Source organism: Echinops telfairi, unplaced genomic scaffold (genome assembly GCF_000313985.2).
Source record: "Echinops telfairi isolate 266 unplaced genomic scaffold, ASM31398v2 ScPeMD7_3;HRSCAF=10, whole genome shotgun sequence".
NCBI lineage: Eukaryota > Metazoa > Chordata > Mammalia > Afrosoricida > Tenrecidae > Echinops > Echinops telfairi.
The window spans coordinates 13,086,775-13,105,848 of NW_022103899.1; the positions used below are offsets into that span (position 1 = coordinate 13,086,775).

General features: G+C 39.2%; 1 protein-coding gene across 3 annotated transcripts in view; it reads right to left on the bottom strand.

Moving 5' to 3' along the window:
• CALCRL (calcitonin receptor like receptor) overlaps positions 1-19,074 on the bottom strand; it is a 109,669-nt gene that overhangs the window by 21,508 nt on the left and 69,087 nt on the right. For all 3 annotated transcript variants that reach the window (XM_004701723.2, XM_045296185.1, XM_045296198.1), the window contains 4 exons: positions 17,942-18,052; positions 17,724-17,836; positions 16,658-16,749; positions 67-193 (listed from right to left, as the gene is read on the bottom strand). In XM_004701723.2, coding sequence (XP_004701780.1) covers positions 67-193; positions 16,658-16,749; positions 17,724-17,836; positions 17,942-18,052 — 443 coding nt within the window. The remainder of the gene's footprint in view (positions 1-66; positions 194-16,657; positions 16,750-17,723; positions 17,837-17,941; positions 18,053-19,074) is intronic.

The following is a 19,074-nucleotide window of genomic DNA, read 5'->3' on the forward strand; positions in this document are numbered from 1 at the left end:
TCAGTACAAATAGCGAGGCCTTGCCTCTGTCTGTTTAACGTGAAGGTAGAGCTGTGGTTGACTTACAGGATTCCTAGCCACCAAGGCCTGGTTGTTGGCTACGGCAGTGAGATGGATGATCGTGACAATGGAGTTGCAAATAAAGGAGAAGAACAGGTTTTTGTGCAAGGTGATCCTCTGGCAACTTAGGCTCCTGAAAGACAAGAGAACCCAATGTGTACTTACATCATCATATTCTTATATTTTTCATTATTAATTATTCAAATATGATTCATTTCAAATTCATACCAGCTCCAGAAGGCTAATGTGCTAACATTTTAATCATGAAAAATGTAGAATTTCTTAAAACCTAGAGACAAATGAATTACATCAATATAGTAAACATACAGAGGTATGAAGACTTTTCTGTACAAAACCTCTACATAATTTTTTTCTGTTCATCTTTCTGCAAAATACTTATATTCTTTTTGAAACTGTGCAAACTGAGACTTAAGTGAAGTTAGGTAACTGAGCAAAAACTCGTGCAGCTAGCTAACTTAAAACTTCGATTGAGTCAGATTCCAGCAAACGTAATCGCATTTTCTTCAGACTAAGAAGGTTGCTTCCTTTACGCAGCCTGAGTGTTTCATTTTTGTGCTGGTCAGGCAGAGCAACCATGAGAAAGATAATATTTTGTTCAGAATAGATTATCTGATAACAGGTAGACATAGCAATTAATGAAAAAAACATTTTTTCACTTTCCTATATATTTTTATTTTATTTTTTATTTTTTTAAAAACTCACACTGATTTATTAGAATATGAAAAAGACTCCATTTCATCTGTACAGGCGGCGGGGCGCGGCAGCTGCGGTGGCTTTGTACATGGTTGTCGACGTCACCCTTGCATGGCGACTCCTGCCCAAAACAGCACTTGCAGGGAGAGGGGTGGACCCACTGCCCAGTGCACTGGGAAGAGGGCCACGTGGACTATTGCACAATCCTGGGACAGGTGCCCTGGGGAGGAGGGACAGACACCAATGGGCCTGGGCCTGGCCCAGGTGGGGTGCGGAGTATGTGCCAGTCAGCAAAGGCCTCTGGGTGCCACCTCTTGGCCCAACCCACCAGCCCTGGCTGAGGCAGATCCTCAGGGAAGGCCTCTCTCCCACCAAGGCTGGGCTCCACAGCAAACTGGGTGGGGGCACACATACAGAGAACCCCAGGGGCCAACCCAGGGCTACGGGGTTGGGGATGGAGGTGGGGGAAGAACAGGCCGGAAGGCCCAGCATGTGTGAGGTGTGAGATCATGATCTGAGGGGCAAGGGGGTCACTTCTGCCATCAGAGTCTCAGGGCACAGCCGAGGACCTCGGAGGCAGGGTGGGGGGCACAGAGGCGCGGGAGGAGGGCCGACTCTCTGGGCAGTGGAGTGAATTAGTGGGGAAGCTCTGGTAAGACATGGATAGAAAAACGTGGCAAGGACAAGAGTGGCCTCTGCAAACAAGATCATACAGGGGGCGGGGCCACAGAAGACAGACAGAAAGACAACCCCGCCCTCTGCAGCGTTCTCCCCACAGCACCCCCTCCCCAGCAGGCGCCCCGGGCCGCCGGCTCCCGCAGAGGGTCACACCACTAAGCAGAGCAGCTGAGGATAGCGGGTGGTGCCCAGGGCTGCCCTCAGCCCACCGCTCTGAGTGGGGGCAGGAGGTGGGGCTGGCTGGGTGACAGAGCTGGCAGGTGGAGGGTGGCACTGCCACTGCCTTGGCTGCCACAGGTCCTAGTGTTTCCCCCATGAAGGAAGCCCTGGCCCGGCCAAGGGGACCCTCAGCTCCTTCCCCTCCCACGTGGGACAGGCCTGAGCCAAAGGCTCTTTGGTTATAGAAGATTGGCTTGAGTGAGGAGGCTGGCGGAGGGGCGCGGGGGCAGGGAGGGACCCTGGGGTCTGAGAAACTCCCCTCGTCTGGATGTGGGGGAGCGCCTGGACCACCCTCGCCAGCCCCAGTGGATTGGGAAGGCAGTTCTGGGGGTGAGAGGACGCTTCCCAGGGGGCTGCGGGAAGCCGTGCTGCGGCGGGGGGCGGTGGGCCCAGCTGCCATGCGGTGGGGTAAGACAGGGCCAGCCTCGGTCAGCTAGGGCGAGGGGAGCCCCGGTGCCCAGTTCGCAGCAGCCCCTGCTCTGGTGAGAGAGTCTGCGGTGGGCAGAGCCCTGGGCTTATTGCCCCTTGGGGATGAAGGGCTCGCCCTCCCCTGGCTCAGGGTGGGGGCCCGGGTCATCCTATATATTTTTAGTTGACCAAACCATACCAAAACTAAACTGGGACCACTATCATCTAGTGAGTGCTGACTCAAAGCCACCCTGCATAGGATTTCGGAGGCTGTAAATCTTTATGGGAGCAAACAGCCTCATCTGTAACATTCCATCATCTACCAGACACTGCCAACAGATGCTGGTCAAACCATGTGACTCAGTTACTGCCCTGGAGTCAGCTCTGACTCATAACAAACCTGCAGGGCAGAGTAGAACTGCTCCTCTGGTTTCTGAGGCTGTAAATCTTCACAACGACAGACAGCCTCATCTCCTGCCATGTGACTGGTGGGTAATGTCTGATGACCTTGTGGTGAGCAACTTAACAAATAACGTACTAATCTGAACCATGTAAACTGTATAAAATGGCATCGCCTTACGGTGGAGTTCTTCATAATACAGAGTAATTGGCTTGATGGAAAGTAAATAGAAGGTGCTTTCGAAAGTTGTAATTAATTGCGACCACTGTCTCCTTCCAGAATGAATCCACTCCAAGGAGGGTAGTTGGTATAGAATTGCCTTACTCCTACTCAAGGGTCAAATCAAGACAGGTGGCCACCTTGCCCACACTCACCCATGATACCTTTGGCACCTTTCTTTCAAGCTTACCATGAAACAGGATCCATTTGAAACAGGATAGTTAATGTCACAACCATGCCAATATTTAAGGGGAAATAAATATCATTTTGTTAAAGAGACATAAACCCTATTATGAGTCTTTTACCATATTATCCCATAAATATTATGGTCAACCTAGTAAATTCCCCTGTACCATTCTACCAAAAATGTCTGATTTGGAAACTTAGGGGATATTTATGAAAAATTTCACTGTACTCCCTTATAAATAGAGTATGCACATATTATAATTGTGATGTGAAGATAAGGTTTTCTACTTTTAAAAATGCAATATGGAATTTAGTCTATATTATATGAATTTTCTTCTAGCAATTCTATATATAGAGCTCTCGTATTTACAAGTGCACTGGAAGTGAATTAACTCATTTATGGATTGTCCATACGCATGGAACTAGTTAGTTTGAGGGACATCTTTTAAGAAAAAAATCATGGAAAACATCACTATCAGATAGAACTTTGAGTGGCAGTAGATGAGTAAATGAACACATATACTTATATGCACTGATGGAAATATAGCTGGAGTTCATCAAACTGAAACACAACTAGGAGCTGCTGATATTTTCACAGTGGGGTTATTTACTTTTTGCCGGGCTTGGGGAGTCATGAGGGGCAGGAAAGACCCTACAGAAGACAGGTGGTGTTAATTTAGGAAATGCAAAGGATATGCAGAGATATGGTCTCTGTTTTCGCTAACATGCCACCACAATGGCATGATTGCTTTGAGTTCACTGGGAGTGAAGAGAAGTGATAAGCAGGAGAAAAAGCCTAGGAGAGAATAGCACTTTCAAGTAATATCGATTACGTGTGCTTTATTTCTTGTAAGAAACCACCCTTCTATGATGAGTGTTACGAACATTTGAAATTCGTCCAAATGAGTTTATCTTAACATGACTGCTGTGAGTTTACCATGTGTTTGTGAAAAGCCCGGTGATGTTTGGGGGAGAATTGCTTTTCCATGCAGACAAGCATTGCTTTTAGTGGCAGAAGTGACCCAAGTGGGTCAGCCACCATTATGGGGAGAAAAAAAGTCTTCCTTAATTGGGCTATGCTGCCCCGTTTTCGTTGAACACATTTATATTCAGAGTCGCTGGTCAAGACATATATAAACAAGATTCTTTCACAAGTCTGCAATTGTGACCCAAAGACCGGAAGATCTGCTTAGATAACAAATGCAAAACACTTGTAAGGAATAAATTGGGAGGAAGAAAAACAAATGTTAAAGAATGCTTCGAAAATATCTAGAAGAAAGGTCTGAGGAACATGACATCAGTGGATTTTTATAGTGTAATCAGAATGATTATTTTCACATTCTCATGTGAAACGATGAGAAGGAAGTGATGTATAATGTTAACTGTAATTAATTAAAGCTTGTAAAACCTCCCATTTGTACATTTCAACTTTCTGCTCTTTGCTACAATACCCTCATTTCTGTTCCTCTCAAAACTTCTCTTTTCTGATGGCCCCACTGCCATTGCAACCTGAATGGAAAGTTAGACCTAACAATGACCTGCTGGTGCCTACTTCCTTCCAAGGATATAATTATTATAAGCGCAGTCTCACACACACGAACAAAGAAAATAAAAAGACTTTTCTTCTCTTTTTATATGATAAAAGGAAATAGATAGTATTTTCTTCTTTTAGACCCAAACAATGCCATACTATGGGCAAACTTTTGAAATGATAGGAGGAAATGCGCTTATAACTAATGGGGTATTTAATACCAAACTAAGCAAATACCTAAAGAAAGCACATAGGATCATTTCATTCCATAAACATAAGAGCTTATTGTGAGTGCCTGACAAAATGAGCCAATTCAAATGGTCAACCTAAGATAATCCACCTTATATATAGTTCAAACCAAAGACTTCTGCTGTGGAAATTCTGAGACCCAGGTTAGCTGTCCAAATTGTTGTAAAATATTGGGCCATTGCCAATTCATTTTACTTTGTGTTGTGCAAATATGTCCTACTGTCTAAAATACTACCTTATTGTTTTAGTTTCTTCCATTTCTGCCCCTAGGCCCTGTGCAATTTAAACAAACTCAGACAGATGCTATCTGACATATGGTTTCTATCAATGTCTAGTGGTAGAAAGGGCTCAGATTTCTAGCAATGCATAGTTTCCTTCTAAACATATTCGTTAGCACATGTTAGGGGATGGATACAAATAAAATCGACTTGTAAATGAAAACCCAAAACGTGTCATTGGTAAGCACACTGGCTTGTTGAAGTGAAACTACAATATCTTTTTCCAAAAGTTAACCTGCAACGAAGTTTGCCTACTCTACATTCTTAAATATCCGTACTTTATTCACAGTATTAAAATAACTATATTAGAAGCTTAGGGAATATTTTACAAAAGAACTTTCCCCCCCATCTTTGAATTTTAAAATATTCTTTTCTATATGAGCATAACCACAAAATCGAAATGGGGCTTGTGGATCTGAATGGTATCCGTCTCATAGTCTTTTCAGATGATTTTTTTAGAGTCTGATTTTAGAATCTACATTTGACCACAGCTTCTTTGGGTAGAAGAAGGACAAAGAAACCATTACCCTCCATTTATAAAGCAGCCGCGGCAGCGCTTGGCTCTCATTTGGACAGACAGGGAGCAGCAAGTCGGTAAAACACAAGCAAAGAAACCAAAGTGGTTACATTCAGTCTGCTCTGACTCACGGTGACCGTGCAGGTCACAGTAGAATTATGCTTCCGTATGGTTTTCCGCGGTTGATGTTTTGAAGCCAGATCATCGAGCTGTTTCGGGGGTCTCCGGGTGCACTTAAACCTACAGCCCTTTGGTTTGCAGCTGGACACGTTAATCAAACATTAAGCCAAGTGAGTGTTCTGCTTTCCCAACCAGTTACTTTTAGGGTATGATTTGTAGAGCAAAATTCTTTATTCTGTATGTTTTATCTTAAGATTTTTCTAACAAGCTAGCTTCTCTAAATGTATAGAGCTGAATTAAAGATTGATCACAGAATTTTTAGAAGAAAATCATACTATCTTAAAAGAAATGTCGTTGTTTTAATTCGAGAGAAATGAGAAGGAAAAACAGAATGAAAGTTAATAGTATTGTATCAATGGAGCCGAATGTGATGTAAGCATAAAGGTTACATCTTGAGCCCACTTCCTGGAAAGCAGGACACGCCCTGATGTATTGTGATGGTAACTTATTGAGAAAATGTTTGGCCTACCATGTAGATACAGTTTTTAAAATTTTTTTGAATTGTTTGAATTTTCAGTAGCAATCCCTGGTCAAACAGGACCTACTGCACACTCTGGGCCGCATAATAATCGCTATGTGGAAACCCAGGGGTGCGATGGGTGCAGTAAACTCTGCCAGTTTATTTCATCGAGGACCTACTTCCTCTTCACTGAGTCGCTGACGTCTCATAGGGGTATGTCTGACGTAGGCGAGACGAAGTCTTGCCGTCTTTGCTTCTAAGGGACATCCTGGTTGTATCTGTGCCGACAAAAGATTTGCTAATTCTTCTGACAACATATTAAATATTCTTTGAACACACCAAATTTGGAGGCATCAGTTCTTCTGTAGTCATTGTCCACTTTTCCCACGCATATGAAGCAATAGAAAAGATCGTGGTTTCGATCAAGCGCAAGTGGGTCTTCAAAGCAACATCTTTGCTTGATAACACTTCAAATAGTGTGGTGCCACTGATCCGCCCGATGGAGTACACTCTAGCTTCTTCACTGCGGCCGTGCAGGACCACTGATCGTGAGTCCAAAGAAGACAAATCACTTGATAGCTTCCATATTTTCCTCACTTATCATAGGATTGTTTATTGGTCCAGTAATGAGGATTTTTGTTTTCTTTTTAATGAAGCACAATCGGTACTGATGGCTGTGCTGTTTGCTCGTCAGGAGGTGAAGTTTCAATCCTGCAAGCAAGGTTGTGTCATCTGTTTACCAGTGTCTTATTGACGGTGCAAGGACATGCGATTGTGTGCTTCATAACCAAGACTAGCAATTCTACAAAACTTAATTGTGCTCGCGTGGAACCTGTATACAAACCAAGAAGCGGTCATTTAAAAAGAACAGTGGGAGGCTGTGGTTTAAAATCAGGACAGGCAGGCTTCAGAAGTATATCTTCTCACACATTTATTAATCTGTATGTTGAGAACATAATACAAAAACTCGGGCTGTATGAAGAACTAAGCATCAGCATTGGAGGAAGCCTCGTTAATAACCTGGACTTTGTTAACTACCTAGAAAGGATCTCATTTGTCTACATAGTTGTAAATGGTCCACCCAGGCAAATTTGGAGGTATACATTTTCTTCGAAGTGTGGGAATATCGAGCTCTCTGTCTTGGTTGGAAGTAATCATGAGATGTTGCTATGGTCTCAGATTTTAAACAGTAATTAAAATATAATTTATAACTAATTCCAGTAAAGTTTATTTATTTAATTTTATCTAAAGGGTTTTGCTTTATTTTCCCAAGGACTATTATGAGTAAGAGTAATTTTCTCTCAGGGTTTGGCAAACCCCAAAGTTATGTCTCTCTCTCCCTCTCTTGCTTTCCCTTTTATCTCCTGCTCTGATTCTTTCCTCTAATTGGCTCTAACAGAAAGCTGAAGCATATCTGGTGAATAGTATTTAATGTTCCCTGTTTCTAATTTAAAGCATGGGTGACTAGCAGACTTTTCTCTCTCTCAATAAAAAATAACAAACAGTACCCTACGTCAACTTTTGGATGGATTTTGATTTTTATTACAGTGGGTCAGTGACTTTCATTTAAAAATAATTTCCCTCTATGAAAGACTAAGCAAGAAAACTGAATTATGCGGACCTGGGTTAAGGTGTAGAAATAAGTTGTCCACATACTGTTTCTACACCCTGATTTTATGTGAAACATCAGCTGCTCTGAGTGATTTCTGTGTTGTTTGGAAAACATAATTTTATACTCGTTAACTACACAAATATGCTTTTACATTAATCATTACATTTCAATATACTTTGAAGAAGACCATGGAAAGGAATTACTTAGGATATAAGTAGAAAAGAGATGTTTGAGTACACACTTTGTTATGGTTTATAATTTTTACTTGTTGAATGCTCCATTTTAAGTGCTTCCTCTAATAAGAGTGTTACCTTCAAGAATCAAACCCCAATTTTATGATTCAGATGAGTCTCACTTTGTGTTCTCAAAGATTCTTTTGGTAGCTGCACAAAACGATTTTGTTGCAGTTTCCTTGTATGACTTTTATATGAGACTATGTTAGAAAAGTCCGTAAGTGAACCCTGATGGTAAAATTAGAGATTGTTCAGATCCAGAGACTGCTATATACTGAGAAATGTTGGTCTAGCGTTCCTGGTCATTTCAAGCAACCTTATATTCAATCATACAGAAACTTATGATTGAATGATTGAATTCTATGATATGTAAATTAATTACCAATAAAACTTGGGAAAGAAAGAAATGGAGACTTATAAGAAAACAAAATTATGTCAAGTCCATACTATTTAGTAAGTGCTGATGGCAAGACTTGAAGCTATTATATCTTTTAACCTTTGTATTATATTGTGCATTAAAATATCATAACTGGGCAGATGAATTCCCTATTAAAATTATTAGCATTTTAGTATTAATATAGAGAGTACCTTCAGTATTTTCAGCACCCTGTCCCCCTCCATTGAGCTGCTTCCAACTCATAGCGACCCTATCAAAGGTTTTCCAATTTGTAAATCTTTATGGGAACAAATACTTCTTCTTTGTCCACAGAGCAGGTAATGAACCTGTCCTGCCAACAGTTCTGTAGCAATGTAACTCTTAGCCCACCTCACCAACATAAGGCAATTAGTTGAAAACGATAATTTCCTTTCCTTTTCTTCTTCTTATATGTTGCCTTCCCCTTCAGCCAAGTAAATTTTCCTTTAGCTGAAAATGTTTCCTTTAGTTCCTAGTTAGCCAGACTAATACATGTCTTTCCATAATGCAAGCTATATATCTTTTTAGAATCAATGTAACATTAGTAAATAAAAGAAGTATCCATTGGTTGTAATTAGAATAGTCTTGATTTTAAAAACCTGTTTTTTCTCCCTCCTTTTCTAAAACAGAAGTTGATCCATTACCTGAAATATGAGGACAATATTTGTTAAAATACAAAATTTCAGGTCTCTTTTGGAATGATAGCACTAGCTGACACACATTTTGGTGCCTCAAATTTTAGACTTGGTTCTGGGTATTTTTGAAAGAATAGCACCATTTTCCCCCCACAGGTCTATTTTTTGAGATACAGATCATATGCTATTTACCACTCTTCACTCTCCTTGCCCATAAAAATTCAGGATATTTTAGTATAGTATTAGCTAGCCTCAGAAAAGAAAATGCATGCTGACTTTATCTAAATTAGTTTGTTTTGTACTAAATATTTAGGTCAAGATATACTTCACATAGTGCAAATTACATGAACTTGGAATTTTCCTCAAGTACCACTTCATCTTTATTAGGATCTGAATAGAAGCCAGTTCCAAGTTGTCATCTTAAAAAGCAGCCAGAAGCGAGAGTTACTGTCTAAGCAAGAAGGAGCTGTGGTTTTCTGGTCCCATAAAGATTTATGGCCTCAGAAACCCATAAGAGAAGTTCCACTCTGCCCTAGAAGGTTGCTACGACTCATACTTGACTAGCTGGTAGTGAGTTTGGTACGATTCATAGCAATCAAATGTTCCAAAACCCCAGATGCGTCTGATAGAGTTCAAACATCTTCATTACATTGAAAATGTTCCACATTAAGATGGTACAACTTTTCTAACTGTGCACAGAAACGCTTAACAGAAAAGGTAGATTTTCTTTCTTATGAAGAAGCTTGCAGTCAACCTCACATCTCAAACATTTAACAGGATTTTCCATGGTCTTTTATATATTAAAATGAGTTTGGAAATGTTTACTGTATAATTTGAAGGGAAATTTAGATCTTTAAAGTATTTATGAAAATTGCCATGAAGTCTTGTATTTCTGACACTTTAAATTGCCCTCACACCTTCCCTATATGTATGTGCCTTTTCAATGTTCTCTTTTTTTTCTCTCTTCTCAAACCATGTACGGCTTTGCAGTACCCCTACTGCTGTCTCTGTATGGATTGCAGAGCCTCCTATAACAAAAGAAAAAACCCGCCGCTCTCTAATAGAGTCTAACGTAGTGTTAGGCAGAGAAGAACTGCCCCTTTGGGTTTCCAAACCTTTCAATCTTTTAAAGGCTTCAGAGGGAAAGGTGATTTGAACCCCTAACCTCATGATGGACAGCTCAATGCATAACCGATTAGCCACCATGGGTCCATATTCGGCTTCCTTTGGAAGCCCCTTAATACCTAATTCTTTTTCAAATATTGTTACCTTTTTTGTCTTATTCTGCAATTTTGGGCATCAATTATTGTCATGTTTAAAACTAGGATGATAAACGAGTAGGCTAGTGTATTTCAGAAGCTGACAATATAGCGGAAAACCATATCTAAGGAACTAGAGCTTATGTGGCCTATTCAATACAAGATTTCCGAATCAGCGTCACAAACACAGGAACACCCATACAAACCAAGACACCGAGAAAACGATGTGTTGTTGTTGGGCTGTGCCGTGTGTCTTGAAGCTAGTGCACACAGAGTATAACACACAGCCCAATTCGTAAGTGATTTTCATAAGAAACATAAATTAACTCTGAAGTTTAAAAGTCAAGCCTTCAATTAGAAATTAAAATTCCCCATGAATTTTGTTTGACTTGGTCTTGGGATTGGGGAAGCAATAAGAGTCTCACTGCTTGCCCCTCAAACCACCCAGTGCTGCTGTAGAAGTCTGCTGGCCTTACTCCCTAGAGATTCCGGTCAAGAAAACTGTATCACATGTGTCATTACAAGTCAGAAACAACTCTATGGAAGCATTTTTAAAATTTGGCTGCATAGTCTTTTTTATTTATAAAATAATGTTTATGACATGTATACAGCAAACTGAATTCCCATTTGACAGTTACTACACAAGTTGTTCAGTGGTGTTACTTACTTTTTTTTAGCAGTGTTCCAACCTTCCCAGTCAACACTTTCTGGTTGTTCTGTTTCTAGTACTTTGGTTTCCCGCACCTTTTGACGGCTCTTTAATGAAGGGCTGAACTCATCGGGAAACGTCTTCATCTTTGGGGCCAATGTGTTATTTCTCTGAACCGTGACTCAGGGGATGGTGTCAGTCAAGATGGGAAGGATCTCTCAGGGCAATTGTTTGAAGGAGTCCTCCCGTCTGAACTGGTCCAGTACATTTTTAAGACTTGAGTTCTGTTCATCATTTTCCTGTCATGTTATCCAGGCCCTACTCTTGTGGCCCCTATCAAAATTGTCAGTAGTGGTAAATAGACATCATCTAGTTCCTTTGGTCCCACGGTAGCTCGTGCGGTGATTTGTACAGCCTGTTAGTCTAATCGTCTAAACTACTCTAAACAGACTACTTTCCTCTCCAAGCCTTTGGTTTTTGTCTTTCCTTTTTGCTCCTACCGAGAGGAGGCCACTAGTTGTATCTGAGATGGTAGCTCCTGCGCTTTTAAGACATTAGGTGCTACTCACTGCAATTAGACACAAAATATCAACTTAGTGCTGACATTTGACTAATTTGTTCCATGAGGCTAAGTACTCATGCCCTCAAACCCAGAAAGTCATTACACAAGGTATTTGGTTATACATGAGAAATGTCTGTACTGTATCTTTTATGAATGATCATATGTATATTTCTATACATAGCTAATTTACACTTACATATAGGAGTATCTATACTCATGTGAGGGGCTCTGGTGGCTCTTGCAGGTAATCATTGGACTAACTACAAGGTTAGTGGTTCAAACCCACCACTCACTCTGCTGGGGAAAACCAAACAAACTCACTCTCATCAAGTCCATTAAGAATCAGAGCAACCCGATACAGAGTTTATGAACCTGCAACTCTTTATCACAGCAGATAGCTTCAATTGTCTTTCTCAGAGTGGCTGGTGGGTTTGAACTGCTGACCTTTCTTTTAGAAGTTGAATGTATACCAATAGCACTATTAGGGGTCCATGGGAGAAAGATAAGGCTATTTGATCTCATAAAAAGATTTATAGCATCAGAAACCCTATATAGAGTCATTATGAGTTGGAACCAACTTGATGGCCACGGGGTATATAGCATATATATACTCATCTGTGCCTACCCATGCATCCCTATACAACTACATAGGTAGCCATACCCTCATTTGTTGGTTATGGTTGGCATTGTTGCTTTGGTCATGATACGCTCATTATGCCCACATTTGTGCAAATTTCTCTTCACCAAAAATAACAAGTATCTGCATTCTAGAATAAATGTGCCTCCCTCTTCTACCTAACTACCATTGAACCTTAGAGTCTCTACTTGTCTTGATATAAAAGTGGAATCATATAATATTGAAATCTTTATTTTTAATAAACAAATAAATACAAGTATAAGCATATTGAATCCGATTTTAGTTCCTAAGTGATCATAAGTACAGTTATTAGATTGTTTTCAGCCTCCATGATGCTTTCACAAATTCCTGTTTCTCTGTTGTTGAAATTACACTTTGAAACAAAAATAACTCACTCTTTCTAATATTCTTTATTAAATTACTGATTCAGTCATAGAATCTTAGGCTTGGAAGAATCACTGGGGATCCTCAGGCCCCACTATGAACTCAGTAAAGGAATCCTCCACCTCAATACTTCTAATAGTTTGAAATCTAATCACTGTCTGAAATCCTCAATGACAGGAAGCTCCTATCAGTCAATTGGTGGTTGATGCCATTTTGTTTAGTTTGATACCAAGTAGAAAGAAAATATTTTGAAAAAGCTAATGGCAACATATATACAAATGTGCTTGACACAACTGATGCACGTGTGGATGGTGATAAGAGCAGTAAGAGCCTCCAATAAAATGATAGAAAAATAACAACAACAAAACCCACTGTTGTCATGTTGATTCCACCGCATCAGAACTCTACATTGGGTTTCAAAGCCTGAAACTCTTCCCCAGAGTAAGTGGACTCCTCTTTCTACTGTGGAGCAGCTGGTGATTTTGAACTGCTGAACTTGTGGTTAGTTGTCTAGTATGTTCCTAACAGTACCATTAAGGCTACCAACTTCCAGTCTTTATACTGTCTTCTCAATTACAGTCGTCTAGATTTCAACGTGCTCTACTCTCCCCTTATGTTTTCTCTTTTTATGGCCTAACATGACTGGTACCTTTACGACTCATAATTTTTCATATTATTATGATTTTCAACATTTAGTTTTTCTCTTACAGAGTCAATCTGTAATGTACTGAGTGAATGAGTCGCCTGATTCGTGATCGGGACTTGGATAAATAAAACTTCAAACCCACTGCTGACAAGTCGATACCAACGCAGAGTGACCCTTTAAGGCAGGGTAGACCTGGCCCCGTGCGTTTCCAAGACTGTAACTGTCCGTAAGGAAAGCCTCCTCTTTCTCCCACGGAGCAGCGGTGAGCGGATTTGGACGCCGTGTGCTTATTGGTAGTGTGGCTTGCAGCATTGTTTTCATCTGGCAGTCCCACGATTGCCTCATTAGTTTACAGTGAGCTTTTGTTCCATTAAATCTTAGGCTTTTTCACACGAAACGTTGCTAATTTTACATCTGACTTTACTTACTTACATCTTGGCTAAATTAAATCTTGTTTGGACTATAGGACTAGGAATTATGGAAGAGCGTTGTTCTTTCTCTGACTACTGATTTTCTCACAATGCAACTCTCTCTATATATATATATACATTCTTCTTCCTTATTCATGTTCTTCAGAAATGGAATGAGCTAGGAAAGTTTGGCTTATTAGATGCAAACTAAGAGCTCTGGCTATGTCAGCTCTGTCTCCACACAGGTGGCACTCTCCCAAGTGGTAATTGAAAGTTCATACTGTATCCAATACACTTGGTTGAGATTCAGAGGCACTGCAATTTGGAATTCAGGAAGATTTAACCGAGGACATGATGCCAAAGACTAGCTCTGAAAGATGAGTCTATTTCACCAGACCAGAGGGTAGGGAAAGAAGTGGCAGGGAGAATAATATTAAATGATAGGGTATAAAATCATTCTTATAATATAGGCATTACAATAAATCAGTTCAACCATTGCCTAACTCATGGCAACCCCGTGTGTGTCAGGGTACAACTGTGCTCTGGGGGTCCTCCAGGGCTGGTTCTTTGGGCCACAGTTTGCCAGACCATTCTTCTAAGGTCCCTTTGGGTGGACTAAAACTTACAACCATTCAGTAAGTAACGTCTGTATGTTAATCGTTGATGCTATTATTTAGTCTGTACTAAACAGAAGGTGAACATGTTTTACTGAAATAGAAATCCAGATAAAACAAGTGTGGTGGTAGGTAGGGTGGAGGCACATTGGAGGGATTTCAGGAGGCAAAGTACACAAGGCATGTGGTCAGACACATATCAAGGAAGAGTGAGAAAAAAGTGCCCAGACCGCTCCCAAATTCAGGCTACTACGACTGGATTGATGACTACTTTATTGGCTAAAATAGGTCACTCTGGAAGAAACACAGCTTTGAGATAGGAAGGGGTAGATATTATGAATTTGATTTTAAACATGTTGACTTTGAGATACTTTTGAGATGATCTATATACTTTGACCAAGTAAACCCTGGGGGGGGGGGGCATGAAAAGAATTATGACTGAAAATGTCCACTGCTGTGTTTTTTATTAATGTTGTTGTTGGTGGGTGCCATTGAGCCATCGCTCAGAGCAAGCTTAGGGACAGCCTAATAAACACGGCCTGTGCCTGCATCGCCCTCCCAACTGGTTATGTCTGAGCCCAGCGCTCCGGAGCCCAGGAGAAAAAAACAACCAGAGAAGACGCAATGGAGGCGATGTTAGTGTTGAATAAACTAGAGGAATGCTTAATAATCTTTATGAAACCTACCAAATAAAATGCTATTTAGCCATTAACATTTTTTATTTAAAAGTTTGTGGCAACATAGAAAATATAATAAAATACTGTTATTTAAAAAGAGAAAAATGATTTTGATATGACAAATGGTGTCAGAACAAATTAACAATTTTATTCATAGTCACAAAATAGTCCTCATATAAAAATTTTCTAATATTTGATACATTGAAATTATCCTGTGTGTAAATATAATTGTACATGTGTACTACGTATGCAGTTTCATTAACTAAAAATTGGGACTCAAATAATGTACAGACTTTGGAGGCAATTAATTACTTTATGCATTTGTTGAACTCTGAGGGATCCAGATATGTATGTACCTAACATTCATTTGGGTTTGATAATTCTGCCGTGTTAATATTGCACATCGTTCTCTAGCTGGTCATGTCCAGTATGGTCCATGACCTTGATGGTGGTGACATACGACTCTAGCACTGATGGTGACAGTGATGGTGGCGATGTACAAGAAAACATAGCAATTTACTATTTTCACATTTCTTTCTACAATTTGAAGGCGTGAATTATGAAAACCATGTTAAGGCAGTAGATAAAACAATGCATACTTTTCTATAAATTTAAAGATAACTTGTTGATTGAGAAGAAATTAGAGCTGACTTCCAAATGCAAAACAAACAAACAGAAATGTACATTACAGTAAGACTGGAAAGTATAATTAAACCATATTAATAATTAATCTCAACACCAGAAATAAATCTTGTAGATTATATTCTCATTATATTTTCAGTTATATATTTAACATGTCACTGGTCTTTTCCTTCAAAATCCTGATTTCAATAATTGACATGTACAACTAATAGTTAAATTGACCAAGCAGTTGAAATTTCAATTAAGGAAGCTTATGGTAGTTGATGGAAGGACCCCTGGTTTAGTGCATCGGTTTAGTGCTTGGCAGATTACCAAAGGATTGAAGGTATTAACCTACCCCAAAATTCGATGGGAAAAAGATTTACTAATCTACTCCCAGAAATATTACATCTTAGAAAACTCTATGGGGCAAGTCTACTCAATTACATAGGGTCAGTCCAGGAGAATATTATTAAATTATAGGGTATAAAAAGCATTCTTTTAATATAGGCCTTACAATAAATCAGTTAAACCAGTTGCCTCTAACTCATGGCAACCCCATGTGTGTCAGGGTACAACTGTGCTGCCTGAGTCCTCCAGGGCTGGGTTTTTGGACAGCAGATCGCCCGATGTCCACTCTCATCATTGCTCATAGATGAGTCAGATATGGACTTGATAGCAATAACCTAATAAATGACGTAGTGCTTGATGAATTCCCTTGCTGTAAAAATGGTTAAGCATGAAGACTTCTACTTGAAAGGTTGGTGATGGGATCCACCAACAGGTGCTTTTGAAGACAGGGCTGGTGAGCTGCTTCTAAAAGGTCAGCGTTCTACTCTGCGCATGTGAGGCCATCATGATTCAAAACAGAATCCATAGCAACTAACAATCACCTGAGAGTTGAATTTCCATAGCAAAGGCATATAAGCTTCATTGGTGTTGGTTCCATTATGAATAATATATTCATTATGACATAACTTCATTCTTATGTACCTACTAATCTTGTAATATTCGGTTCATTAATGTCCTCTCCATGTTTACAAAGCAAAGGAAAGGCTAATTTAGTTTAACATTGCATTGCTATTAAGCATCATAACTCACCTACATCTTGACCATTTTACTGGAACATGATACAGACATGCATACGATACTGCATTCACTAAAGATCATTTATAAAAATTTAAAATAATTTAAATGTACTTACTTGAAATAAAAGAATATGCCAAGCGAGATAAGTAGTGATGCAATGGATAATCCATGTCCAATGATAGTCAGGTAAAACAAATTCATTGCAGTCTATAATTTGTACAAATCAAGCACAATTTATTTACATAAACAAAAATGAAAGCTCCTATCAATATGATAAGTACTTATAATACTATTTGTTCAGAAACACAAATTCCTTTCAATATGTTTTTAAAAAACATGTGGTAACTGATCTACATAAATGTTTTCTATCTCCTACTCTTACATTTTTGCCTATATTCCGCTCATTTATAATTTACTATGAGTTTTATTACATATTATTATAATACTTTTAAAATGATTCACTGATGAAAGTGGGAGATACATTAATAATATTAAGTATAACTATTAATATCACAGGCTTTCTCTGTGGAGGCAAGTTTAATGTATTTTCTTTGTATTGTGTCAGTCCTTGGGAAAACTTAAGGGTGGAGTCTATCATTAACCCCATTTTGTATTGAGGGACTAGACTCAACTAGAAAGAGTTAAAAAGCTTCCACAGATCACACAACTGGTAAAGGCAGAGAAACTTACAGTCATATATCCGAACTCAAAGTTTTGACTACTGTAACACTATCATATGTGTGTGTGTGCAAATCTATATTTACATAAACTATTATTATCTTTACAATTGTAACTTTGACCTTAATAAAGGCCTACTGGGCTGATCTTGTTTACTTGAGTCCAATTCCTGAAGGTAATTTTAGAAATTCAACCACAAATAAAAAGTTCTTTAGCTTCTTCTCATCCGTTTAGAATGTTTTCTTTGTAAAATTTAATACCTCAATACTGAGACATTGACTTGTAAATACACTATTACATGACAGGTTTGCTTCCTTTTGCTTTTGTTAAAGGTGGGTTTTTTTTTGTTTTTCCATTCCATTGTTCTCAAAATACATGGTGAACCATCTTTATAAAGAAAGGAATGGAATGCTGGCTAAATTTTTTCCAATACTGTATTGGGCAAATGGCTTTTTAAATAGATTGTGCATGCACATTAAATTTCATCCACAATGAATACTGACCTTCAATCTCTCATGGGTGTTAAGATTACACTGGGTGTAATCTGTCCATGTTCTATTACTTGCTGGATGTCTAAACCAGTTTCCATCTGGGTCACAAATCTTTGTTACTTTTTCTTTATTTAAAAATTAAAAACAGAAAGAGGGAGAGGATCACTGAATTAACCTAGGGTTTATTAAGTAGATGTCTAGGACATTTGTATGTAAAATACTGCTTTCACCTGAAGGGTCAAAGTCCTGAAAGTAGTCAGGACAGTGCTGCATTGATTCCGTTCCGGCTGCAACATCATTCCAACACAGCCATCCATCCCAGGTTCTGTTGCAGTAGAGACCTTAAAGGAGAATGGGAAAAAGTTTGTTAAGAAAAACTAAACCGCTGTCTCTACCTATACAAGAAGATATAAAAGTTTTAATGATGGTTTCATGATGGCTAAAAATAAAGACTCCCTACTCAAAATACAGATATGGTATAGATTCCATAGCAAGTACTTGGATCTTTCACCTAGTTTTTATTAAACTACAGGAGCCCTATTGGTGAAGTGATTGTGAATTTGAGGTCCAGATGAAAAGCCAGCAGTCAGCTAAGTGTCACCATCAACTCAAAGAGAGTGAGTTTGTTTTTCAGTTATTATTAAAACAAGAAGCCCTGGTAGCTCATGATTAGAGAACACAGCCGCTAATTGAAAAGCCATCTGTTCAAATTCATCATCATCTCTACAGGAGAAAGATTCACATTCTGTTTCTGTAAAGATTACAGCCTTGGATACCCTATAAGGGCACTTATACATACATATAATATTAGAAATTACTATTGGTAATTATTCCTACAGTTGTCAAGGACTTTGTCTTGCTTGAATCCACAATCCCTGCTCATGGAAGTAGCAGTCAAGAGATCAAACGATGTGTTGTCTTGGGAAAATCTGTTGTACAAGATCTTTTTTTTTTTAAATCATTTTATTGGGGGCTCATACAACTCATCACAATCCATCCATCCATCCATTGTGTCTATCACATTTGTACATTTCCCTCATCATTCTCAAAACATTTTATTACTATTTGAGCCTTTGGCATCAGCTCCCCATTTTTCCTCTTCTTCCCCCTCCCTCCCTCCTTCCATCATGAACCCTTGATAATTTATAAATCATTATTATTTTTCCATGTCTTGAACTGTCCAATGTCTCCCTTTACCCCACAAGACCTATTTAGACAGTTAAAAAGCAAGGCTATTACTTTGAGAAATAAGGTGCACCTGACCCAAGCCATGGTATTTTCAATCACTTCATATCCATGTGAAATTGGACACTGAATAAGAAAGATAAAAGAAAATCAATGAATTATGTGCTGGCAAGGAATG